We start from the raw sequence: 27,164 nt of genomic DNA, 5'->3' as shown, positions 1-27,164 counted from the left end.
TTTACTCATTTCTCTCTCCTCAAGGTGCCTTGCAGGTTGTCTTAGCAGATGTGAATTTCCTTTCATTATGTGGAGTGTGGTGCTGTCCCTGATTTGTTATAAATTAACCATCTGAGGTAAACTCCTCCTTTATGAGCAATTGTTGAAATGTTTAGTACAGGAAAAAATAACAGCCGGATTCAAGGTGAGTACTCCTTCCGGGTTTAATGCCACTGTTTCTGGTGGTTCGCTAGCTTTTGAGTCTAATGGAGGGAATGGATTTCTGAGATCTACAGGCCAACAAGATAGACAGCAGACAGACAGACAGACAGATGATAGGTAGATAGATAATGGATAGGCAGATCGATAGGAACATTAGACAAATATGTAATCTAGGAAAGCGTTTACAAGGACATATAGCCCCGAGCAATGAGACATTCCAACAGATTGTTTTTCACAGTGTCTCCTTCAGAAAACAGGAGACTATTTAGCCCACAAATCATTCCCTCTCCACACACATATGTTTGTGAATTTCCAAAACGATTTAATTTAATTTCATGTGAATGACCTAAAACTGTTAGTCATCATGTCTGGCAAAAAAAAAAAAAAAAAAAACTTAAAGATGAATCAAACTTACAACAAAAGAAGTGACATCACTCTTTGAAACACAAGCCAAACTCATGTACACTTGCTGTTGCTTAATCTGCTTTCTACCATGTTCATTATCTCTGAAGTTAGTATGGACAAGGTTGTTTAAGTACAGGATCAAAGGCATTTGGGGCCAGCTCTGAAGCAGCTGCATGCCGGAGGGCTTTTGGAAAGAGTGAGGACATGGATCACACTGAACCCATTTTGTCCACAGGAGACCTGGATAAATATTACTGGCTCCCACACATTTCTAGAGAATGCCGCAATGAAGAAGTCATGGCAGGAAGGCCTGGGGAGTAATTCACATGGATAGCCCGCTGCTTCGCCCTAGCACAAGCCAGGTTCAACTCTCTTCCCCATCACACTGAAGGAAGCTTCACTGCTACTGACTTCTTTCACACACTCTCTCTGCCTCCCTGTGTTTATATAAAAAAACAAAACAAAATTATAGCCACAGACTAAAAGACTAAGAGTTGTGATATATATATATGTATATATAATGTGTATTACCCAGCTGTTATGAATTATGAAGCAATCTCCTTTGCCTTATGTAGGATGGAACTTGAGGGAATCATGCTACGTGAGATAAGCAAAAAAAAAAAAATCAGAAAAAAGAGAAATATGAATACTAGATGATCTCATTCATTGGTGGAGCAGACAAGAAAAACACAAAATAAAAGTTGGACTGTCCTGGAAGCAACCCAGGTGTCCCACAAGAGATGAGAGGCTGAGCAAGGTGTAGTCTATACACAGAATGGAATACTACTCAGCTACTAAACAAGGTTGTTTTACCATTTTCAGCCCATCCTGGATGGAGCTTGAAGGAATCATGTGAAGTCAGGGAAGTCAGAAACAGAAGGATGAATATGGGATGATCTCACTCACAGGCAGAAGTTGAAAAACAAGATCAGAATGAGAAAATATTAAGCAGAACTTGGACTGGAGTTGGTGTATTGCACCGAAGTAACAGACTCTGGGGTGTGGTGGGGAGGGCTCAGGTCCTGGAACATGGTGGCAGAGGAGGACCTAGTGGGGGCTGTATTGTCATGTGGACGTGTTACGCATGTACAAACTACTGTATTTACTACAAATTATCATATTTACTACTGTAAAACAGTGATCTCCCAATAAAGAAATTTAAAAAGAAGAAGTTGGATTGTGTTTGGTGTATTGCACCAAATTAGAGGATTCTTCCCACAGAAGAAGAGAAGGGAGAGGGCATGGGGCATTGTGGTCCTGAGGCAGGATGTTCGACAAGGAGCTAGACTGAGGATAAGGGTATTGTGCAGACAACTGCCAAGATGGGATGAGAAACCCATGTGTCAACAACTGTACTGTAAATAATTAGCATCTCTTTGCCTAGTAAAAACGCTAAAAGGAAAAAATAAATAAAAACAGGGAGAAAAGAAATACTAACAGAGAATCTCCCGCGTTTGAAATGTTGGCTAGTGCATGTATGCTTCAGCACGCCCGTGATCAAGCAGATGAGGCAGGTTTGGCTCTCTGGAATGACTGTTCTCACATGCTGGTGGCCATGACTCCCCCCACCCCACCCCACCCCCACCCCCATCCCATGTGGACTCTGAACATTCCTACACATGAGTTTAGGGAAAAAAAAGAAGAGGACAATTCTCCAGGCATTTCTTTCAGCGAGCACTGGCTAAAACTCCCCGTAAATCACGAGCAGTGTGTTTACCTTAACGTACCTGCATCTACACATCACGCCAACCTCTCTGCAGTTTCCCTGCTATTTACAGATCCATCATGTGAGATTCTCCCTTTGTACTCACTGTGTCCCAGTTCCAGAATGGGTAATTGAAATGTCTCATTACTCCTCACACATACTTCTCAAACCCTTCTCGGCTGGATAGTATTTTCTGCAGATACATTCGAATTCAGTTGTCTGTAGAAAATGTGGACCATCGACCTCTTTAGCTCTGACTGACTCATCTTCCTTATGACCTTATGACTTGATTAGATCTCTTCCCCCAAATCTAAATTTTATTTGATCCTTGACAAACAACAAGTGAGTTAAAAAGCGGCGGAACAATAAGTAAATTAAAGTGAAGAGTCTCAGGACCGAAGAGGCTTCCAGTTGTGAACTGACCAAGCCCCCCCCCCCCCCGTTACTGTTTAACCAGAGCACAGATATCAGGGATTCGCTGGCTTAAAACCAAAGGATGATCTACCCTCCCAGTGTTTCCCCGAAGGCCCGGAGATTACACGTGTAATAACCAGACTGCCAAGAGTAAGGCTTCCTTTTACTTAGTGTATTTATTGAATGGTGCCAGGGCTCCAGAGCCCCTGGGAGCATTTGCCAGCATGAAAGAAACCACCCAAGGAAAAAAATATATATATATATAACCAAAACCTGCTCTGCCACTGAAGTTCATGACCTGGGATATGCACGGGCTCCCACCCAGCCTTCAGCGCTCCACGCACATCAGCCAGGCTCACGGGCCAGGGCCCAGCCTCCAGGCATCCACCAGGCCCTCTGACTCCTGACTCAAGGATCAGACTGTGAGACAAGGAGTTATTGCCTTTTTATTATAATCTTGGTTCTGTGTTTTATGATTAGTTTGTTTATTATCAGGCTGAGAGACAATGTGTGTGTGCATGTGTGTGAAGCAGAGAGACAGCTGATATTCCTGGCAGACACACAGATATTAAGGGATGAATCAGAGTACTGCTCAGCTCAGGCACCACCACCAGGTGTGAGTATCAAACCTGCAGCTCTGGGCCCCAGTCAAGTAAGTCTTAGAACTCAGCCCAGGGTAGAACGGTCTCTCTGGACTCTAGGTGATATCTGAAGATCTTGCCTTTGGCTCTGTATTTCTACATATGGCTGCATTTTTAGTCTCGTGATACATATTTAAATCCACATTAAAAACATTTTGTGGGAGTCGGGTGGTAGCGCTGCAGATTAAGCACAGGTAGCACAAAGCACAAGGACTGGCATAAGGATCCCGGTTCGAGCCCCCGACTTCCCACCTGCAGGGGAGTCGCTTCACAGGCGGTGAAGCAGGTCTGCAGGTGTCTGTCTTTCTCTCCCCCTCTCTGTCTTCCCCTGCTCTCTCCATTTCTCTCTGTCCTATCCAACAATGACAACAATAATAACTACAACAATTAGACAACAAGGGCAACAAAAGGGAATAAATAAACAAATAAATAAATGTTTTGCAAGCATACGTTGCCTCTAGACCTTCTGTGCAACTGGACTTCAAGGAGCTCAGACTAACCTTATCAAAATCAAAGCATACTTTAAATTAGGGACAGGCATAGCAGAAGCCTTCAGGACCTCATTTTCGTATTTCCTCTTGTCTTATTCATTCCAGAGAAAACCATTCACAATCTTCATTATCATGAATGCTACTCTTTCACAATTTGCAAGTGTTAAAAACAATAACAACAACAACACGGTCTGAAATAACCATCAAGCAAAAGAGTCTAAGTTCTGTTTTCCTTCCTGATTCATGCCTTATTTGCAAGGGAGTGAGACCGCTGCTGAAGTAGTTTTTATGTTTCCCTGAACTCTGGCTGGAAAAGAAGTCATCCTGGTGGCAACATCAGAGTGCACCCACAACTCCGGTATGGCCTCTGCAGCGCCCTTCACTAGTGTTACTCCTGGAGTTTAGTTCCTGGACAGAGCACACTCAGGAGCCCTAGGCTGTGATGACTGGTGTTCAGAGTCAGTTTTCTATCCAGGCCTGTTTCAGGCCTTCTCTGCTTTGCATCTGGGACAGGAGTAGTGTGTGTGTGTGTGGGGGGGTAGAGTAGACAACTAATACAAAGGGAAATGGCAGCAATGTCAGTGTCAAGCAGAGAAGCAATTACAGAAGCCAGACAGAATGCCCACCTTCTGCTCCCCAGAAGGAACTCTGGTCCTTACCTACAGAGGGACAAATGATAAGGGAAGATGACCAGAGGGCTCTGAACCTCAGTTCCACCAGGACCTGAGGTTTCTGTCACCAGGAATCTTTTTTTTATACCATCAATGAAAGGGAAGCAAATCTAGAGAACACCAGGGAACAGACACTGTTTCTCTGAGAGAGAAGAGGAACAAAGGAAGGATGCCTTGAAGTAGTAACAGGTGTAGGGGTGCCTTAGAAAGGAAGAGAAGGTGGGACCACAGAAAAAATGGTATGTGGATATAGATAGGTAGATGATAGATAGATAGACAGATGATAGGTAAATAGATAGACAGATGATAGATAGACAGATGATAGATAGATAGGCAGATGATAGATAGATAGATAGACAAATAGATAGATGATAGATAGATGATAGATAGATAGATAGATAGATGATAGATAGATAGACAGATAGGCAGATGATAGACAGGCAGACAGATGATAGATAGATAGATAGATAGATAGATAGACAGATGATAGATAGACAGATAGATAGATAGGCAGATGATAGATAGGCAGACAGATGATAGACAGACAGATAGATAGGCAGACAGACACATGTGCCCTTGGGGGAATTACTGGAGTCTCCAGCAGAAGGGATAAGGATACAGTGGGAATTTCATAGTGGTGGGACCAGTGTGAAATTATATCCCTATTATCTTATAATCTTATAAATCAATATTAACTCACTAATAAAAACATAAAAGGAAAACATGAATTGGCAGGATGTGGAGGAGAAATAGTCACATCCAGAGCAGGAGGAGTGAAATCACAGAGCACACTGGAGTGACACTGGCACTTCATTGCAGGAACTTGGGAGACTTGGGAAAGTTACGCGCAGTGGAACACTGTCTGTGGTAACAACTGCAGACACAGACACAGACACTCCCCATAGCTTGGAGACGTTTGGTCCATACTGCCAGAAGGGGAAATGTTAGGGGAAGATGACCAGAGGGCTCTGAAGCCCAACTCCATCAGGACTCAGAGAGACAAAAGGAGTGGTACTATGGATAGCTATGACTTAGAAAGGAAGAGAAGGCAGAACCATGGGAAAAAAATAGAAAAAAAACAACAACATATATATGTAAGCCCATATCTGTGACCTTGGGAAGAACGACTGCAGTTTCTTTTAAAAAAAAAATTATTTATTCCCTTGTTGCCCTTATTGTCTTTTTATTGTTGTAGTTATTATTGTTGTCATTTTTGGATAGGACAGAGAGAAATGGAGAGAGGAGGGAAAGAGAGAGAGGAGGAGAGAGCGATAGACACCTGCAGACCTTCACTGCCTGTGAAGCAATTACCCTGCAGGTGGGGAGCCAGGGGCTTGAACTGAGATCCTTATGTCGGTCCTTGCACTTTGTGCCACATGCGTTAAACCCTCTGTGCTACCGCCCAGCTCCCATGACCGCAGTTTCTAATGGAGGGAATGGGGACACAGAACTCTGGTGCTGGGAACAGTGGAATTAGATCAACGTTATATTAGATGTTTTTTTTTTTTTAAAGTCAATATTAAATCACTAAGAAAAAAAAAAGGAAAGAGATAAAGACGGAAAGAAGGTTTTCCCAGGGACTCTAAGCTAGAATCACTCCCTGTGGGTGGGGGAAGCAATAAATGTCCCATCTAAAAATACCGCCTCTTTGAGGCCCTTCACATCACCTGCCTCCCAGAGAAAGTGGGGCGTCACCAACACACAAGTATTTCCTGTCGCCTCCTTGGGACAGAGGAGCAGTGTGTAGAGATGCAGGCTGGTTCCTGACAGCCTGAGATAGTTTCTGTGTCTTGGGGACTTAAAAATATGCTTCAGAGCCCCCTCTCCCCCCCCGCCCCGCCCCAGTCCCCAGCAAATTCTAGCTTCAAGTTTATTTAAATTTTTATTTATATATGATCGGATAAAGACAGAGACAGAGAGAAATTGGGAGGGGAGGGGAAGAGAGAGAGGGAGAGAGACAGAGTGACACCTGTGGCCCTGCTTCGTCACTCATGAAGCTTTCCCCCTGCAGGTGGGGACAAGGGACTTGAACCCAGTTCCTTGAGCACTGTAAAGTATGCGCTTAACCAGTTAATCACTGCCTGGCCCCTTCTTCAGTTTTTGTTTTTAATTCAAAACCCAGAAAATGAAAAACCACAAAGACAGTAAGCACTCTGGGAGCTCAGGGAGAAAGTTCAGAGACTGAATTTGGCCTGAGTCTAAGCGCCAAGAAACGTGCTCTGGAGAGGTGAGGCTTCAGGACACAGTGGGGAGGTGGTCTGCCTGGGGAACTCAGGACGGCATCATCGTAGCATCTGCACCTCGGTGCTTGAAAGGTGGTAAAATGCAAAGCAGGACAAATTGGTAAACAGGGACTCAAAGGTGGGAATGGAGCAGATGGAATTAGGGGCTTTTATCTGGGAAGAAGTGAGGAAGTCCATGTGGGCCATGACTTTAGTCATTTGTACCTGAGCCTGATAGCTAACATGCAGGTGGACTAAAATTATCGTCTGCAAAGATGGTGTCCAAGTTGAGCACAGAGCTAAAAAGCTGGATTAGGGCAGAGAGCAGCTCACAAACATGAGAAAAGTATATGAATGCCGTGGACTGTTAACCCCATCAATCTAGGAACAGGTTGGGGGGTACAGATTGACCTGCCAGCATCCATATCCAGTGGAGAAACAATGATAGAAGCCAAACCTTCCACCTTCTGCACCCCTGAATTTTATTTATTTTTCCTTTATCTTATTTATTTATTTTTGTCCATAATTCCAAAGGGGTAAATAGCAAACAAGAGAAGCTCCCAATGGAGGGAGTAGATGGGACATAGAGATCTGGTAGTGGGAACTGTGTGCAACTGTACCCTGTGGTCTTACTATCTTGGTAATCATTACTAAATCATTACTAAAGATAAAGGAAAGGAAAGGAAAGGAAAGGAAAGGAAAGGAAAGGAAAGGAAAGGAAAGGAAAGGAAAGGAAAGGAAAGGAAGGAAGGAAAAATTGAGTGGATGATAAAAGAGAAGTGTGTCCCACTCATTTTCATCCTCTTCTGCCCTTTGGGCATTCATAATTCTCATGACATATGGGAGGCTGGAAACATAAAGGTTGGGTTGGTTTCACTGCATGTCACCAAATGTATGGATGCAACCAGCTGGTGCTCACGGTGTCCTGGGTGTAGGGTCCGTGGATCGCCAGTCCTCCTATGGCCAAGGAAGGGCCACCGGCTTCTTCAAATGCTTCTGCGCTGGGTATGGTTAATGGCGGGCTGAGCCATAGCCCCACCTGTTTCTATCCGGAAGGCCCCTTTCTATAATTGCTTTGGGGTCCCACAGCAGCAGAGGTCCAGCCCACTCTCAGCTGCTGCTTTCTTATAGAGCCCCCTTACTCTCTCAGCGGGAGGCTGAGGAGCTAGCTGCTAGTTTACCTGAACCCCGGAGTCTGCTCTTGGCTTCACTGAGAGGAGGGTGCGCAGAGGTGCAGGCTGGGATGCTTCCCAGGTGTCCACACTACTAATCAGGGGTCGCAAAACAAACACAGGGGTCAGCGGAGAGCTCACCCAGTAGAGCAAACACCCCATCCTGCGTGAGGACCAGAGTGTAAACCCCCAGCCACTGCGCGGGACTGCAAGGTCCAGGACAGGCTTTACCAGTGTGGGAGGGGGCTCTGGCGTCTCTGACTTTCACCTCCTATCTGGAGAAATAACAGAAAGAGCCTGCCAGGAGTAGTGGAAATAAGTAGCCACCAAGTTCCAGCAAGGGCCCAGTGAGAGAGAAAGATAAAAGGAGGGGGAGAAAGGAAGGAAGGAGAACAGAACAAGGATCTTGTCTGTGCGTCCAGCATGAGGGGACTCTCCAGTTTGCAAAGACCACCAGGGTCGTCCAAGTCACACGAAGGCAGAGCTGTTAGCAAGGCCAAGGCTTTTAGTACTTGACTTTGAATGTTTCCTACTGTGAAAACACAGTCTTTGCAATCTTTCTTCACTTTTTAAAATTTTTTAAATTAATTTATTATTTTTCTATGCTTAGTGAATTTGAAGCCAAGGTATGCATTTGCTTTTGTGCAACCGGGGATTTAGATGTACGAAAACTTTACCATTTACACATGTGACTTTTTTCTTTCAGTCAGATAGAAATATAGAGAGAAAGAGGTGCTTCCCCTGGCCCCTTGGCACACCCCTCTAGTGCCAGGGCTCTACCTCAGACCAGACATGGCAAAGCACACAAGGTACGCACAAAGCCATCACTTGGCCTCGCAAATAGATCTATTTGTAAGCTTGACTTTGAGTCAGCACCAGGAGAGTTCTATCTACCCTGAGTCCTGGCCCCCACACAGCACAAACATAGGGATCAGAGACCAGCTCCATTTCCCCAGCCTTTATCCTTAAGATCTGCAGTGGAACTCACAGGTCCTTTCTGCAGGCGCGGCCCCTGTGGCTTTTTCTCAGGAGAGGCAGCCCTGAAAGGCTATTGATCTGCCTCTGAAAGACACGCTGGTTATTACAGAGGAAGCCAGGGCAGGCGAAACTGTGGGAAATTAATGATGGCTTTGCCAGCATCCACAATGCCTTGTGGAACTGGGGGGGGGGGGGGGCAACTGCCAATCTATATGATAATACACCCCAAACTTCATAAAAACAGTGATGTGAAAACACATTGATTTCTTTCTTTGTGGGTAAAACAGAATGTCTCAAAGAGGGAGGGTGGGCTAGAAGTTCACGGAAGGGAAGTTAACTCTCAGCCTGTGAGCTAGGATGCACTGTGTAAACTCAAGATGTCTGTCTCCCAGTCCCAGGAGAGAATGGGCATCATCATTATGGACATCTTTGGCCTATGAGAAATTCTCAAAAGAAACACAGAGACAGAAGAGCAGGCACCTTTGTTCTGGACATTTTCAAATGAACACCTAAGACTAGAACTCCGACTTCATAGGCACAAAAGAGGTGCTAGGTGCTTAGTGCTTTTCTTTATGCAATCCCAGCTGTATTAGGAGCAGAATATGGGGAAATGTATCACTTATCCCTATCATTCTGCAGAGCCCCCAAGGAGAAAATCTAATGTTTCAGGCAATAAGAAAAGGGAGAGTTGGGGCAGTGAGGGAGGAAGAGAGAGAGAGAGAGAGAGAGAGAGAGAGAGAGAGAGAGAGAGAGAGAGAGTAGAGGGGAGAGAGGGAGAGAGAGGGAGGGGAAGAGAGGGAGAGAGAGAGAAGAAAGAGAGAGAGATAGGGAGAGAGGGAGAGAGAGAACAGAGGCACTGGGGCAATGAGTCCCTTATGAATTATAAGACCCCTCCCACTCATAGGATCCCAGGTAACTTCAAAGCAAGTGCCTGTATCTCTCTTCTCTCCTATTTTCTGAGGTTTTATGCAGTACAAAGCTTCGAAAAGAGGGGATTCCACAGATTCCAGGACTACATGGTTGTGTAGGTCTGTACAGAAGAGACCACTGAGAATGGCAAACAGGAGAGGTTCTAACACCTTTACACACCCCAGACTTTAAGTGATCTTATTTATTTTACAGTCAAACTTCCTGCATTTATGTTTTATTGTCAAGTACAGGCTCCCCTGCCCCCAGCACACCTTGATTACTGCCATGAACAGAGGCACGAGTGGCACACATCCCTGGCACAGGTTATTTCAGAATTAAATCTAAATGTAAATGTGACATCTTGAAAATCTACAACTTACCAGGTAAGTGATGTATTTCCAAAACATCTGTGAGCCTAAGCGGTATTGAACGCCGCACTCCTGTACTCCTTACATGGGGAACAAGCAGTCTGCCGCCTCAAAGATTTCTCTTCTTTGTGTAAATGCAAGAAAATGCTTAAAGCTGCTCTAGCAGGAGTTTATCACATCTTATATAAACACCCTTAACTGATCTATCTGTAAATATTTTAATGGTAATTCTTTCAGCAAACATACAATGTATTCACAGCAAACGACGTAGCATTTGATATTCTCTTCATAAATCAATGGATCCCTAATGCAATTTATGTTTTGAAAACCTGTTTTGGACTCACCACAGCCCTGAGTTGCTAAGAAATCCGAAAATAAGCACCTTATCTCTCAACTGACTTGCTGAAGCTTCTCTGTATTTACTGCTTAATGATCAGAGCCTTTAATTTCCAAAGTTTCAGCCAACCCCCTCTACAAAGCTGATGGATACACAGAAGGTCGAGAGGCCACTCACATGCACAGGAACCCAGGAGGAAAGTCAGTGTATCAGACACCACTTGGTGGGAGCCAGGCCTTTCCTATTTGTCATGATTAAACCCCAGAGCAGTTGCTCCAGGTTTGATCTTCAACACTGATGAGGCACTGTTGCCTGCAAATGAAAGCCTAAGATAAGGGAGGCTTCCTACGAGATTGCAGGAAGAAAAAGAAATAAACTCTGTAGGCTTCCATTTATGGGGAAATCAATGCAGAGACCTAGAAACTCACAGCGAGATGACACTTTCTAGGAGTAGGTGATAGTTTATCAAGTTGCCTCCTTTGCCATGTAATTTACTTGCTAATAAGGCCATGGACTATGCCTGAGTACTGTGTCCTCAGCAGAGAACTGTTTTCAAAGTCTTGCCCCGTTTCTCCAGAGCTGCAGGTGTGTGGGTTTATTTCCCAGCTCAGAGAAAGCCTACCTTGAGAGGCCCCTGGGCTCTAAAAATAGACGCGCAGGCAAGGCCCCACAATGTCTCCTGTGCAGACAGAGAAAAGAGACTGCAGAAGCAGGCCTACCGTTCTCCTCGTCCGACTTGTTCTCGTTGTCTGAATCGGTCAAGGTCAGGGCGGAGTTCTCCCGACTCGACAGGCCCGAGCTGCGCCTGGACTTGATGCCTCGGCCCCACAGGCGGATGGCGTGTTCCGGGGACATGCCCCCTTCAGTGTCGGAGTCGGCATCGGAGCCGGTGCTCAGGGAGTAGCCCTGGTGCAGGATGCCCATGTCCGAGCAGTAGCCGCTGCGGTGTGGGGAGGGCTCGCAGATGCCCAGCTCCGCCAGGGTGAAGTTGGTTCCTGCAGTGACAGCCACAGATAGGTGGGTTACAGGCTGTGGGAGGCTTTGCAGACAGAAGGGACAGGCATTCTGAACCAAAGCAACGGGTACCCTGCCCTTCCCACCTGTCCCCAGATACCCAGGATATGCAAATGGTTGAGCAGCACATAAGCAGCAGGGCTAAACCAGATTTGGATTAATACATCTGTAAATAGGCAGAAAATAATGAACACCAAAGACCAGTCTCCGTGCTGGGAGAATGTCCAGATTTTATTGCAAAGTTTGTTTGGCTTTTTTGCTTTGAGCCTCATGTTTGTGCAGTTCCACAGGCCAGGGCAGACTTTTTCAGATGCATAGAGAAAGCCAGACACACCCCAGCACCAAAGCTTTTCCAAGTGCCATAGGGCTGGCTGTCAGGCGGTGCCTGGGGAGGACTACAACTTGGGCCATGTGAGTGGCCAGCTCCCCCTCAGGGAGGTTGTTTATTTATTTGTTTGTTTATTTCTGTCTTCAGGGTTATCTCTGCGGCTTGGTGCAGGCACTATGAATCCACTGCTCTGGGAGGCCTTTATTTTTGGGATTTTATTGGACAGGACAGAGAGAAATTGGAAAGAGAGGGAGAGAAAGAGACACCCGTAGACTTGTTTTACCAGTTGTGTACCTCTTGCAGTTCGGGAGCCTGAGGCCTAAACCGGATCCTTGTCAGGTGTTTCCTCTTAGTACTGTGTGCACTTAATCAGCTGCACTACTGCCAGGTCCCCAGGAAGCTATCTCTCTGACCTTATTCCCATGAGATAAGCAACTTTTACCAAATAGCAACATAGAATTGAAAAAAGAAGAAGAAGAAGAAGAAGAAGAAGAAGAAGAAGAAGAAGAAGAAGAAGAAGAAGAAGAAGTAGAGGAAGAGGAAGAAGAAGAAGACCAGATTTGTAGTGATAGCTCAGTGGTGTTAAGCCCTGACTATTGTGCCAGGAATTTTTGATCATTCATTCATTCATTCATTCATTCATTCATTCAGCAGCTGGGTGAGTAGCACAGCTGGAAGAGTGCAGGACTAGCATGTCTAAAGATCTTGGTTAAATTCCAGGTGCTACATGACCTGGATTTTCTCTCTCTCTCTCTCTAATCCAAAACTCTACTGCATATGACATAAAAAGCTTTTTTTTCTTTTCTACTTCATTTGATAGGATGGAGAGATATTGAAAGGGGAGGGAGAGACAGAGACACACACACACAGAGAGAGAGAGAAGGAGAGAGAGACACCTGCAGATCTGCTTCACCACTCATGAGGCACCCTCCCATAATTGGGGACTGGGGGCTCTAACCTGGGTTTCTTCCTCACGATAACATATGATCTTCACTGGGTGCCCAACTGCCCAGCCCCATGACATGAGTAAGTCTCTAAACACCGCTCACATTAATTTTACATGGAAACTGATCATGCTTGTTTTTATTCCACCTGTGGGGTTCTCAGTTGTAGGACTCATTTAGAATGGAGCGAGCTTGAATTAAGGCAGAGCACCTGAAGACTTCCCCACATCTCATTATGTGCAACAAGTGCTCCGTAAAGAGAACACACTGAGAGGGAAGGGACGCCAGCTTGCAGAGGATCCTATGTGCTCTCCAATCTGGGCTGAGGACTGAGACGCAGGGAGCACACCTTCCAGTGACCTTCCTTGTTCATCAGACCCAGTCATGACAGGAAATCAAATACCATTTTCCTGTCAAACTAAACTTGAGATCAATCACTTGAATGAAGTGAAATTTGCATTTTTCCAGGTAATCACAATTATTAGAAAAGAAAAAATGAACTTAAAGAATTTCAGTCTCGAGGCCTGGCAGTGGCATATTCAGGTTAAGGGCATATATTACCATGCACAAAGACCTGGGTTCGAGCCCCCCCCCCCACATGCAGAGGAATGCTTCATAAATGGTGAAGCACATCTCTATGTGTATATATTTCTCTCGACCTCTCTACTTCTCCTCTCCTTTCTCATTTCTCTCTGTCCTATCTAGTAAAATAACATAAAATATAAAGGGGGAAAAAAAGGCTGCTGGGAGCAGTGGATTTAATTCTCAGTGTTGGCATCAAGCCTCACCAACAACCCTAGTGGCAATGATTCTTTTTCAATCTTCAGGTCAAAGTCCAGAAATTACAGAGTGCATTGCTGCAGGGTGAACTAGGACTATGACAGTGAATCCACCAGGCAAAAGTGAGTAAAGTCACATTGGCTCACACAGAATAGCACATTTTCCTCTAAGAATGTAGCTACTTCCATGGAAATATTAGCTTCCAGGGCTGGGGAGACAGCATAATGCTTATGCAAAAGACTCTCATGCCTGAGGCTCTAAGGTCCCAGGTTCAATCCCCAGCCCACCATAGACCAGAGCTGAGCAGTGCTCTGGTAACTCTCTCTCTCTCATTCTGTGTGTGTGTATGTGTGTGTGTGTGTGTGTGTGTGTGTGTGTGTGTGTGTGTGTGTGTGTCTGCCTCTCTGTCACTCTTTCATTAAAAATAAATAAAATAAAATATTAAAATAAAATGAATTACTTCTTTTTTAAAAAAGAAATATTACCTTCTAAATTTCTCATTATCATCTTCCAATTGGGTCATACCTTCCAACACCATCTGTTTCCCATTCTTTCTGATTGCCTGGTACTTTAGCTCATTGTAAACATTTGAACCGGAGTCTTACTCAAGTCTGCTGCCTCAACATATGAAGCTGGGAGACACACACACACACACACACACACACACACACACACACACACACACACACACACACACAAGAGGAAACCGGGCTATCATATATCAAGGCACTCAACAATTATTTACTGTTCTCAGTGCTGTGCTTGGCATTGTGGATAAAGCAGTGAGCATTATAGAAATATAGGCCATGACATTTATACTCTAATCGGGAAAGAGACATCCATCACAGAATCACATAAAGAACCATCTATCTGGTGATAAATCCTGCAAGGGGGAGAGCAGGGGAGCAGGAAAGGTCATTCAGTGGCCACCCCTCCTTCCTTCCAGTTGGCCAGCCCAGTACTCATGGAGAAATGGACCTGGAGGGACATGGAAGGACTGAAGGTGTCCCCAGTGGAGATGCTATAATGGTCGCTCAGTTTTGATCTTACCAAAATTCCCCTCTCTCTGAATTTCTTTCAGACATTTAAAATTTTTTTTTTGGTAGGACAGAGAGAAATTGAGAGGGGAGGGGAAGATACAGAGAAGAGGAGAGAAAGATAGACACCTGTAGATCAGCTTCACTGCTTACAAAGCGACTCCCCTGCTGGTAGGGGGTTGGGGGCTCGGAAGGGGATCCTTGAGTGGGTCCTTATTTTTCGTACTATCTGAGCTTGACCTGGTGCGCCACTGACCCGCCTCCTTTTAGCCATTTTTATATTGTTTGTTTTACAACCTGAAACCCCATGCTAACCCCTTCTGCTGGCCACATATATGGGACTGGAAGATTTTAATTCTTTACCAACTTACTGCTTTGTATGTAGTTTGCTTATTGGTGGAAGACTGATTTTACTTCAAGTCATTACTTCAAGTAATTATTTAGCTTGGAATGGTAGAGAGAAACTAGCTACAGTGAGTTATTTTCCAAACAGATGACTAGTGGAGAGCAGCTGACACTTTGTTCTTCACTACTTGTAAGAAGACAGATATGCAATGTATCAGCATTCCGTGTCTGTCTCTTACGTCCCTGTTACCATGACAAAAGACGGTGTAGGTCACCTGAAATCTCATCTCAGGCATATGGCACGATGGTGAACAACAACAAAATTCTCAATGTGGTTCCATTCTGCTGTCATCAAGGTCAGAATCAACTTTATTTTTGCAGATGATACACAAAATTTATGGTATTTACATCATAGAATTTCAGTGTAGTTGATGGTCCTAGAATATACTAATGTCTAAATCCTGTTTGGAGATCAAGATAGCACAGTCTTTACACATTATTCTCCTGAGAAATAATCATTTTCCTAGCCTTTCTGCAGAATCCAGATCCTCTCCAAACTTTTACTAAAGAGAAATTCCGTAATGGCTATCTAGAGATGTCCTTTGAGCAACTCATCTTCTTGTGGACACAACTGTAAGGAATGGCTTGTAAGTATACTGTGTTCATGACTTTATTTTCTAATCCTTACCAATTTATCACATTTCTAAGTAACTTTTAACTAGCAGAAGAGCAGGTGTCACTGAGTCAGTGTTCTCATCTGTGCTAATACCAGCAGATACAAATAGCACTGCAAATGTCAGTTTTTCATACAGTCTTCTACTGGGAGAGCCAGTGGATGAAGCTAGTTGTGTTAAAGGTGGAGTCAGATGTAGAAGACTTTCTACATGGCTACTCTGTTAAATGGTTACATTAAGAGGAGTTCTTAACAGAAAAGCAAAGGTTGCCATAATACTATCTCTGATGCTCACTTCTAAACTGGAATTCCTGTCTATTCCTACCCATGCCCTATTGTGCTCCCATTTCCACCAGCATGAGGGAGACGTGCCTGTCTCCCTCATCAATTATTGCTGGTAACAAAGCCAGTATATCTTGCTGATCTGGGATTCAACTGTAAAGTTCGTAAAATTGTACTGGTAGATTTCTGTGAAGTCAATATGTGACTCTAAAAACAAAGACCAACTGAAAGGCCACAAAATAACCAAAGTGTCCAGACTTAAGCCAATAATCAGAAAATGTAGAGGTGGACTTGACATGAGGATGCCTTCTTCAGAAGCCGATACTGATTCCAAGTGAGATGGAGTTTCCCACTTGTCTCCACTCATTGCAGAACGTATACAGCTCAGAGCATCTCAAAACCACATACAGAGGAGGTTATGTACATACACCGTGTGTGGCTGCAGAACTGTTCACTTGAGATCTTATTATTTAGCAAAAGCACTTTTAAATCACTGATAAAAATATAAAAGAGAGAAGGTGCTTACTGAAAGTGGAGAAGACTGGTTGTGTGTCCTGGGACCCAACTTCCATACTCACCAGGCAAACAAGTCCCACTGACATGGAAATTGTAATTCAGAGCCAGAGCTTCCAGTCACCCGTGAAATAATCAGATATAGTGACTGAAAAATCCCTCTCTTAAAAACCAGATCAAGAAGAAGTCTCACTATGAATGAGCTATTACAATTATTGAAATAAAATACAAGGACCTTAAACTAAATGAACCCACTGAGCAATGTTCTCAAATAATGTTCTATTTTGTAATAGTCACAAGGTCCAATGCACATTTCAAGGGATGCGATAGTGAAAAGTCATACTGCCTTGCTCTAAAATGTGTATTATCCCTCCACAAATACTGTAATTTTTCCTTTTGATTTCATATCAGGGAGTATAAATTGCCTTAAACATAAATAGAACATGCTTTCCCATTGTGTCTACGTTTTTAAAAACAAGATACATTTAAAAAAATATTTCACATGTAATACTGGTTCTTTTTAAAGATCAGTTCCATTTGTGAATGGCCTTGTTCTAGGATCATTTATCCGAAGACAAAAAAATTCCTTTGTAAATAAACATGTGTTCCTTTTCTTCAGCAAATGTTAGAGTCTATATTTCTAAAGTAAGGAATGAATATTTACTCCAAGAATTTCTAACATATTTTAAGGAAATTATATGAATTATAATGTTATAGTTCTATTAATGCCGATATGTAAAGTGATTTGATCCAATACCTCAAGATTTTAGAATCTAGAAAGTTGTCAGGTAAAACCAGTGGGTATGTGCAAAGAGAGTAACTATTGCTGAGTGAATCAGAACATATCAACAAGCTGTTCCCTTGTAATTCTAATTACTACTCTTTTAATTCTGTATAATTATAGTACTGTGTATGTTCAAATATAACATTTGTATATGAACTATACAGATTTACCAGTTCAAAATAATTACCAACATTATCCAAAATACTGTTCTCTCTCTCTTTATTGCCACTAGGGTTATCATTAGTCCTCGACGGTGCCAGCACTATGAGTCCATGGCTCCCGGAAGCCATTTTTATTTCTATTTTATTTATTTATTTGCTTATAAATTTATATTTGACATGACAGAGAGAAATTGAGAGGAAGGGGGATATAGAGAGGGGGAGACAAAGTGAGACTCCTGCAGGCCTACATTAGCACTTTTGAAGCTTCCTCCGTGCAGTTGGGGAGTAGGGTTCTAATCCTGACCCTTGCACATAGTGCTATCTGTGCTTAACCCAGTCTGCCACCACCGGTCCCCTAAAATACTATTTTCATATAAGTATAAACTCTACATATTTTTACATGCAGTGATCACAATTTGGGAACTCACTGAAGTAGCTGCTATGAATCCCAGTGTTTGCTGTTGGTGTCTCCTAAAGTTCTTCAGGAATGCTTTCTCAATGTCCTCGGAAAGTTCATCTGACTTTGCACATTAAAGTATTGTCCCTAATGTTGGCAAAACTCTTCACCAAAAACCCTATGGCTTAAAATTACAGAGTAGCTACATTTTTATTAACAAAATATTTAAGTCAAATATTTATATTGCAAAATGTACTACCAGAGCCATGGTTTTCTTTTATTATACATAGCAGCTAAAATGTTACTATTCAGGATTGCGAAACCTTTAGCCAGTTACTTTAATCTCTACCTGGATGTCTCGTGACACAATTTAACAATTTGCAGTGTGAGTCTTCCCAAAGTAAGGAAACATTCTCTATCAAGAAAACCCTCAAATGACTAGAGCATGCTAGAGCTTGTGGTGCCCTACACCTCTCGGTACAGGCTTTCAAAGAGAAAGGTGAACATGACATTCTCCTCTGATAAGGTGGCATTTTCCGAGCCCCAAACTGAACAAAGACCAATTTGGAAAACTTAAAAGTGGCCACAAGAAAATGTTTCCCTCAAGGAGTGCTGGTTCATAAATAGAAACAAAACATCCAGTAGTCAAGTTAGCTAGAGTCTCCCTTCTTTGCTAATGACAATATCCACACAATTAAAAACAGCCATTCTAATAATAAAACCAGTAACTGTCATTTATTCTATGTGTATCATAAGTGTATGACAACTGTGTGACTCTCTAATTCTTTAAATCAGAAGAAAAGAGGGTACCTAGTGTGTTAGCACCCACAGCCCAGCTGCAGTCTGTTTAGAACAACCAGGCTCCCCACCTTCAGGGGAGTCACTTCACAAGCAAGTGAAGCAGCTCTGCAGGTGTCTGTCTTTCTCTCCCCTTCTCTGTCTTCCCCTCCTCTCTCTATTTCTCTCTATCCTATCCAACAATGACAACAGCAATAACTACAACAATAAAGTAACTGAGGCAGCAAAATGGAATAAGTAAATAAATATTTTTAAATGCTTTAAAAAAAAAAAAAAGACCAGTAGACTTGGTGGCATTAGCCAGTGACTTCACCATGTGGCAAACGTTGTGCTAAGGTATTTCGATGAAATTTTCAAAGTGCTTAGGAAGGCAGACTCTAAAATAATCACTATACAGCCAAGGATTAATGGGAGTCCCAGTTTTCCTTCTGCAGAAACTCTGATGAACTGGGAGCTGCTGACTTGGTTGAGTGCACACTTGGCCATATGCAATAACTCAGGTCCAAGCCTCTGGCTCCCACCTGCAGAAACAAACTTCTTAGTGGTGATGCACGTCTGCAGGTGTCTCTGCTTTCCTCGTTATCCCCACTTCCATCTCAGTCTCTTGTGGTGGTCTCTGTAATCTATGAATAAATTTATATATATGTTCTGACTAGTGACAGAGAAGTGGTACCTGGGCAGAGCTCATGCATCACCATGTATAAGGTGCCAGGTTCAAGTCCCCTGCCATCATTGCAGAAGGGGAAACTTCAGGCATGTGGAACAGTGAAGCACGCATGTCTCCTTTCCTCTGTATCTCTGCCCCCTCTCTCCTACTCCTTTACTTTCATCTCCCTCTCTCTCCCTATCCTCTCCACCCCCTATTGGTTTCTCTCACACAGCCCTCTAACAAAAAAAAGGGGGGGAAGACTGCTGGAAGCAGTGGAGTTATCCTGCAGGCACCGAGCCCCAGTGCCTACCCTGGAGGCATGCATGATGCACACATACAAATATACATGCATGCCTGCATCTTCTGACTTTATAATCCTAGGATTTATTACCTCTGTGACAGAGTCTCCACTTGCTCATTGATAAAATAACACCTAACTTGAGAGGGCTGCAGTGAGCAGCAGGCTGGATAAAACAGACAAAAATGCTCAGAACTTGTTCACACTATAAATCCTGCACCAGAAATATAAATGCAGCTACAATGATGATCATGTAGAGATGAGGAAATGCATATTCCATTTCAATCACAGAATTATCTATTATTTTTTACAATTTTCTTGAATTAACCTTGACAACTGTGGTTTTTTTCTAATATTCCTATTGCATCTATATGTAATTAGTCAATTACATAATTTTATTGCTGCCAGGGTGCTTTGGGGTTTGGTGCAAGCTCTATGAATCCACCACTGCTACTGGTGGCCTTTTCTGTCCTTTCCTTTTTTTTGTTGATAGAGACAGAAAGTAATGGAGAGGGAAGAGGGAGGCAAAGAGGGGGACAGAAACACACATGCACTGCTTCTCCACTCAGGGACACACCCTTTGGAAAATGGGGGGCAGCGGTTTGAACTTGGATCCTTGTGCATGTTAGCCTGTGCCCTCTGCTGGGTGCACCACTGTCCAGCCTTCCTCCATCACTGGCTTTTAAAAGCTAGATGCCTTTATATTTCCGGGGGGGGAAACAACTTCCTTCCTCCCTTCCTTCCTTCCTTCCTTCCTTCCTTCCTCCCTCCCTCCCTCCCTCCCTCCCTCCCTCCCTCTTCCTTCCTTCCTTCCTTCCTTCCTTCCTTCCTTCCTTCCTTCCTTCCTTCCTTACTTCTTTCCTTTCCTCCTTCTCCAGCTCTTCTTCTTCTCCTCCTCCTCCTCCTCCTCCTCCTTCTTCTTCTTCTTTTCTCTCTCTCTCTCTCTCTCTCTCTCTCTCTTTTCAGGAGGAGGGATAGAGGGAGGGAGAGAGAGAGACCTGAAATCTTCTCAGCTCTGGTACATGGGGTGCCACAGATGAGACTTTCAATCTCTGGGCATGCTGGTCCTGTGATCTAACACTGGGATATCTCTATGGCCTTTATCAATTTCAAATACACACCTTTTTCCTTAAAGACAAAGTCTATTTTGCATGGTATTTAACACAGCAGTGCTGTACACATTACTCTTAAGGCTTTCATACTCTTTATTATGCTCACTAACTAGTACTATCATTTTTTCCTCACGAAACACCTCTCTTATATCTTCAAATCTTTTTTTCACTCTGTATTGCTTCTTCTTAAATTCTTGGGTTATTTTTCCAGTTGATTAATGGCCTCTCTAGTTGTGCATCATTTCATATTTACTGTGCACTGGACTTTATTTCAACACTCATGCATTTAATTTGTAAGATTGTATCTCCTTTTAAATGTTTCTGTTCAGCCATTCTGTTGTAGGTTCACTTGCTAACGTGCATATTATGCATAACCGACAGACTGTATCTGACATTCTAATATTTTAGGATGCTAAAAATCTAAATTGGTAGACTGTTCATTTGTTCAGTGTTTATAATAAGCTTGGCTTCTTATGTGCTTAATTATACTTAAACTTAACTGACAGTGGTTTATTTTAATTTTCAAAACCACATGAGTTTAAGGGCAAGAGTTTAAGGGAGGGAATCCTGCCTCCCCAACATGTCTTTGCTTCTGCCCAAGCCATGTAGAGCTGTGCCCACACAGCATTCTCCCACGTGCGCTGAACCCACGATGCTACCTCCGGCTCCTGGTGCACACAGCATTCTCTAAGCCTCCTGGTCATGCAAAGTCTCCACGCCAGGTCTTTCTAGGCTTCAAGTCCAAAGTCAGATCTTCTCATTTCTGCTTCGGTGCTAGTGCTGCCTCTCAAAGAAAGCCTACCATAGACTGGAGCTAAATCTTCAGGCTTGTTCAGCTGCTTAGAGAGATTTCTCATACTATAAGGCCTATGTTTTTGTTTGATCACGGCATCTACTAACCCTACATTTTAACATTCTTACCTGTAAGTGGAGGAAATTATAGTTCTACCTCACATGGACGTGCATTAATAGACATAAATACATGCATGCACATGACCCTTCTAATATTGATCTGTCATATCTGACAGTACAGAGCAGAGTAGGAAGCCGACAAATACTAGCTGTCATTAGCATTATCACTATCAAACTGTGAGTGAGTAAGAGTAATGGGGGTTTTGTGAAATTGATTCTGTGTCTATACTAAGGAAACTTGACGGGGGAAGCTGCACGAGTTTAGACAGGTTGAACGTTGATTCCCTGGAGTGGGTGGGGTCACATCTGAGTTTGTCAAAGCAAAGAACACTGTCTATGTGAGCAGAGAAGCTGCTGGCACCAACTGAATTCCTGGGGGAAGCCAGCATGGGGATCACTGTTTCCATCACACACACTGGCCGTTCTGGAAATATTTCGAGGTTCTGGTAGAGTGTATAAGGGCCTGGGTTCAAATACCTGGTCCCCACCTGAGGAGTGAAGCAACAGGGGGCTGCAGGTGTGCCTGTCTCTCTCTCCCTCTTTATCCTCCCCTTCCTTCTCAATTTTCTCTGTTCATCACCAGGATAAATATATATATATATATATATATATATATATATATATATATATATATATATATATAGAGAGAGAGAGAGAGAGAGAGAGAGAGAGAGAGGCAGAGAAAACATTCTGAAAAGCTGAAGAAGTGTGTCAGGCTCTCAAGAGTTCAGTTACTCATCTACAGAAGCCGTCTATCACCAGGTGAATATCACCACAGAGACTATTTTGCTCTGGCCTCTAATCAGAGTCGACACTGTGCTGTACTCCAGATTTGCGGGGAGAAACATTAAGGAGAGACTCTCCTCTGGTCTGAGATTGATTTCCTTAAACCCAGCGCTTTATCGCCAGTTTCTGAGGGCGTCAGACTCTGCACTCAGGCTGCTTAGCACCCAGCCGGAGCCTGCAGACAATGGCCCGGCTGCTGTCTCAGGGTCTGTTAGCAGCTGCTAAGCAGGGAAAGGATCACTGAAACCCAGTCAGAGGTTTCCCTTTCTCCCTTCCCCACCTTGCTTCCTGCATCCCAGACACATGCCACAGGTTGGGGACGCATGTACGGCCTTAATTCCATGGAGCACCTGGCAGCTGTTGGCTTCCAGAGAGTTGTTGAGTCACATAAACTCGGAATCAGAAAGGAACTCAGGAATAGAAGGCGGCCGCTTTCTTTCTCGATGGGGCAGAAAGTCTTGAGTCATCAGCGGAAATACTGTGTGATCAGTGCTATTATGCTCCTGGAGTGAGCAAGGCTGCAGGCGATCAGAGTCAAGCACCAGACACCAACCGTTTCCTATGTGGGCGGAGTGGCGAGTGAACAGCCTTGCAAGCTCTATTTTCAAGCTATGGTGGATGCAGCTTTGCTACAGAGGAGACGTTCTCCTTTCTGAGGGTATCAGCCTGTCCAGGACACTGGCTTGCAGCCTTTACAGAAGCAAGATGGCCCCAGCACTCAAAGTCCCCCCATTGGCAGAGGTATTAGGCAACGTAACTCACATCCTGCTCTTTTTTCTTTCTTTCTTTCTTTCTCTCTTTCTTTTCTTTCTTCTTCTTCTTTTTTTTTTTTTTAGAAAAAGTCATCCTCACACTGCTCAGTAACAATCACATCTGGCACACAGAAGAATGCAGGATGTACATGGGGGAAGAAAAGAAGGCTATGAAGCAAATTTGACAAAATTTCTGCTCGTTACAAATGACTAATATCGAGTGCTTTATTCTCTGTACTTTTCTACGTTTTAATGGTCTTTGCTAAAGCTAAAATATTTGCAAAACGGAAGCATCGGGCCATTTTGTCCTTATTCTTAACTTCAAAACATTTGTGCTCTTATCATCTTTAAGTTCTATCTTTCAAAATATTTTATTACTATGTGAATGAATTTACACAAGAAATATACAAAGTTGCATGTCTCAGTGAGTTACAATAAACCAGAAAAAGAGTTATGGAGAAAAAGTGAATGCAGACAGTGGTTTTATAAATTACAGCACCTTAAGATGGCACAACTCAGAAAAAATGAGTTATGAAGCCATGAAAATACAGGAAGGAAGCTTGGGCACACATCACTAAGTGAAAGAAATGTAGATGCAGGGGCTGGGTAGTGGTTCACTTTGCTGAGAGCACACACACCACAGTGTGCAAGGATCCAGGTTCAAGTTCCCAGTCCCCACCTGTAGGGAGGAAGGTTCACTCTCTATCTCCTCCTCCCCCCTCAATTTCTGTCTTTATACAGAATAATGTAAAAAACAAGAAATATTAAGAAACATAGATGCACTTTGAAACATAGAATCCACGTTGAAGAGCCTACTTAGAGAGTGACTCCAACTCTAGGACACTCTGGAAAAGGAAAAAGTATGATGGCACTAAAAGGTCAGTGGTTGGCAGCATTTCTGGGCAGGGGGAGATCACCAGGTGACATATAGGTCATTGTCAGGGCAATAAAGTACTCGGGGGTCTCTGGGCAGACGGAATTCACACAGGACTGCATCTGCTCACCAGCACACGCTCTCTGGCTCAAGCTGGCCCCTCACACTAGGAGAAGCTTTCTGTTGTGTTGTGTTGTGTTGTGTTATCTCTCTCTGTCTCTCTCTCTCTCTCTCTCCCTCTCTCGCTCCCTTCCTCCCTCCCTCTCCCTGTCTCTCCCTCTCTCCCTCTCCCTCTTCTTCCCCTCCTCCCCTCCACATCTGAAAATGCTGGGCAGGAGTAGTGAACTCTAAGTGATGATAACAAAAATAATGGAAGAGGAGGAGGAAGGAAGGAGGGAAGGGAGGGAGGGAGAAGATGGAAGGAGGAAGAGAAAGAGGAGGGGGTCAAATCAAGCCCTCAGATACCATAATAAAAGATATGTACCACAGACTCTAACTGAAGCCAGGAGGTAGCCAGTGCCAGGAACTGCGCTGGTGACTTGGAATCTGAGCACAGGCTCACCAACTGTGAGAGACATGTCTGCATCTGCTGACGGAGCTGCTACTGGAGAGGCTAAATAGTGTGGCAGGGTAAGAGAGAGAAGGACGATCTCTGTCCCTTCTATTCAATTCTTCTGTGAACCTGAAATAACTCTAGAAGCAATATCATGATAACATAAATCAAGTGACCAAGTCATTGCATGCTGGCTATGCCTTCCAGAACCCCCTGCCCTTGTCTCCTTAGAAACTGACTCCTGGGGCCTGGTGGTGGCACACCTGGTTTAGTGCACATGGTGCAGTGCTCAGGGACCCAGGTTCGAGCCCCCAGTTCCCAGCTGCAGGGGGAAAGCTTTGCAAGTGGTGAAGCAGGGATGCAAGTGTCTCTGTCTCTCTCCTTCTCTATCACTCCCTTCCCTCTCGATTTCTGGCTGTCTCTATCCAATAAACAAAGATAATGCAAAAAAACTTTAAAAAAAGGTAAAAAGAAATTGACTCCTGGTGTGGGAGGAGCATTCAGAACCACCACATAGGCTGGGTGGCATGCAAGCCTGCTTGTCTTCATCCTCACCTCTGCTCTCCTCAGCTGTGGAACAGGTCTAACACTACCTATGGTCACAAGGCCGTAGAAACAAAGGATGTGTTGCCCACAGAACACTAGTCGGAGGCTCTAGAGCACAGGCGGTGTGACCGAAAACGAGAGGAGGGGCTGGGCAGTGGCTCACCAGTTGGCTGCGCATGTTACCATGCTCAAGGACCCAGTTCAAGCATCCAATCCCCAGTGTAAGGAGGGAAAGTTTCAGGAAGAGTGAAGCAGTGCTTTACGTGTTTCTCTCTCCTTATCTTCCCCTCCCCTGTCAATGTCTCTGTCCTCTCAAATAAAATAAAACAGAAAGAAAATGCAGAGGAGGGGAAAGAGTGACCAGTGCAGTAGTTCTGACTCCTGCAAGCTATACTCATCTGCAGTGTGAACTGTCATCTCACTCCTCTGCCCACAGTGAGCTTGTCAAAAAGCAGAGGGACAATCCATCCGAACACACACACACACACACACACACACACACACACACACACGCACACACACAGCAACATGAAATCCAAGTTGACAAGTCAAACAATCTCAAGAGCCCTATTTACTCCCTCCCTCCTCCTTTGATCAGTTTTCATTAAGTGCTTACTAAGTGTCCTGTCTTGTTCTAAGACGTTGGGAGGGCTCAGCTAACACAAGGGATGAAGAGCCCCTTCTTATAGAGCTTATGCTCTACCTGGGCCAGCATACGATGCCTGGAGACCAATGGCTATGCCAGGCATGTGGCATTATCAAAGGCATCAAATGGTGTTTGAAAAATAAAAGAGGCAAGGCCATTCTGCGGGTGTTTTGAAGACATGGCTCTTGGAAGGCCATGTAAGAAGGGGACACTTGAGACTGGCAGCTGCTGACAGAGTCAGCCTGTACAGGTCCTGGGGCAAGGAAAGGACCAGTCGGCCTTATCTGGTAGGGATGGTGCTCTTGGGGCAGCCGGAAGGACGCTGCATTGATGGAAGCTTTAGTGCTATGGTCTTTATCAACTCTCTCTGCCTCTCTGTCTCTATCTAAAAAAGAGAAAAAAAAGAATGAGGAAGAAAAAAAAAAAGAAATGTGTCTTGGGCATGCAAATGAAGATGTGTTTGGGTGGATATGGAAGATAGAGGACTGACAGAAAAGCAGTAGACTTGGGGTGATATGAGTGTCGTGGAAGTGGACAAGATTGCCAGTGTGAGCTAGCTGGAGATAAGGAAGATAAAAAAGGGGTGGGGGGTCGCAGAATGATGGTTCTGTAAGAGAATTTCATTCCTGGAGTTCCAAAGTCACAGGCTCAATCCCCCACATCACTGTAATCCAGAGCTGTGTAGTGCTCTGGTAAAACAGAGAAATAAATAATAAATAAATAAATAATAAAGATAAAGATGGGAACCAGGCAGTGATGCACCCAGCAGAGCACACACATTACCATGACCAAGGACCCATGTTCAAGACTCTCAACCCACCTACAGAGAGGATGCTTCCTGAGCTGTGGAGCAGTGCTCCAAGTGGCTTTCTTTCCCCATCTCTCTCTCTCTCTCTCTCTCTCTTTCTCTCTCTCTCTCCTCCCCCACCATATACATAGAAGAAAAATATAATAAAAATGGCCAAGAGGAATGAAAGTGATCTGAACTTGGCATTGAGTACCAAGGATAAAACTGACGAGAGAGAGAGACTGAAGGAAAAAAGGTCTGAGCACAAAGTCATGAATACATGAAGAAAGTAAGAAGCAGTGAAGGAACATGAGGTTACCAGCAGTCCTGTGAAAGGTCAGTCAGGGCATAAGGCTGCAAGGAATTAAAATGAAGACTGTACCCCAAGAAGGAGGGATGACTGACCACACCACATGTCTCAGGCTCACAGAGGAGACAGGGCGGGATGGGACGGGACTAGAGCAGTGACCAGGACTCTGCAGCGACAAAGCGGCCACTGGTGACCAGGACAGTGATGCAGAGGGAGTGCAAGTTGGACTGGGGCTGTGTTGACAAGAGCATGCAGAGAGGAGAGAGGAAAGGGTGGCAGACAGAGGCTGACAGTTGGCCTCAGGGTATGCAGGGTCCCTGTAGGAAAGGTGAGTGAAGGGAAGCTGGGGAGTGTCCTAGGATGTTTGTG

General features: G+C 44.1%; 1 protein-coding gene across 1 annotated transcript in view; it reads right to left on the bottom strand.

Moving 5' to 3' along the window:
• The window catches only part of TENM2 (teneurin transmembrane protein 2), a 755,069-nt gene that overhangs the window by 652,584 nt on the left and 75,321 nt on the right, over positions 1-27,164 (bottom strand). The window contains exon 2 of the mRNA XM_060197006.1: positions 11,234-11,509. Within this exon, the coding sequence (XP_060052989.1) occupies positions 11,234-11,509 (276 nt within the window). The remainder of the gene's footprint in view (positions 1-11,233; positions 11,510-27,164) is intronic.

Source organism: Erinaceus europaeus, chromosome 9 (genome assembly GCF_950295315.1).
Source record: "Erinaceus europaeus chromosome 9, mEriEur2.1, whole genome shotgun sequence".
Taxonomy (NCBI): Eukaryota; Metazoa; Chordata; class Mammalia; order Eulipotyphla; family Erinaceidae; genus Erinaceus; species Erinaceus europaeus.
This window is presented reverse-complemented; position numbering and strand designations above follow the sequence as displayed.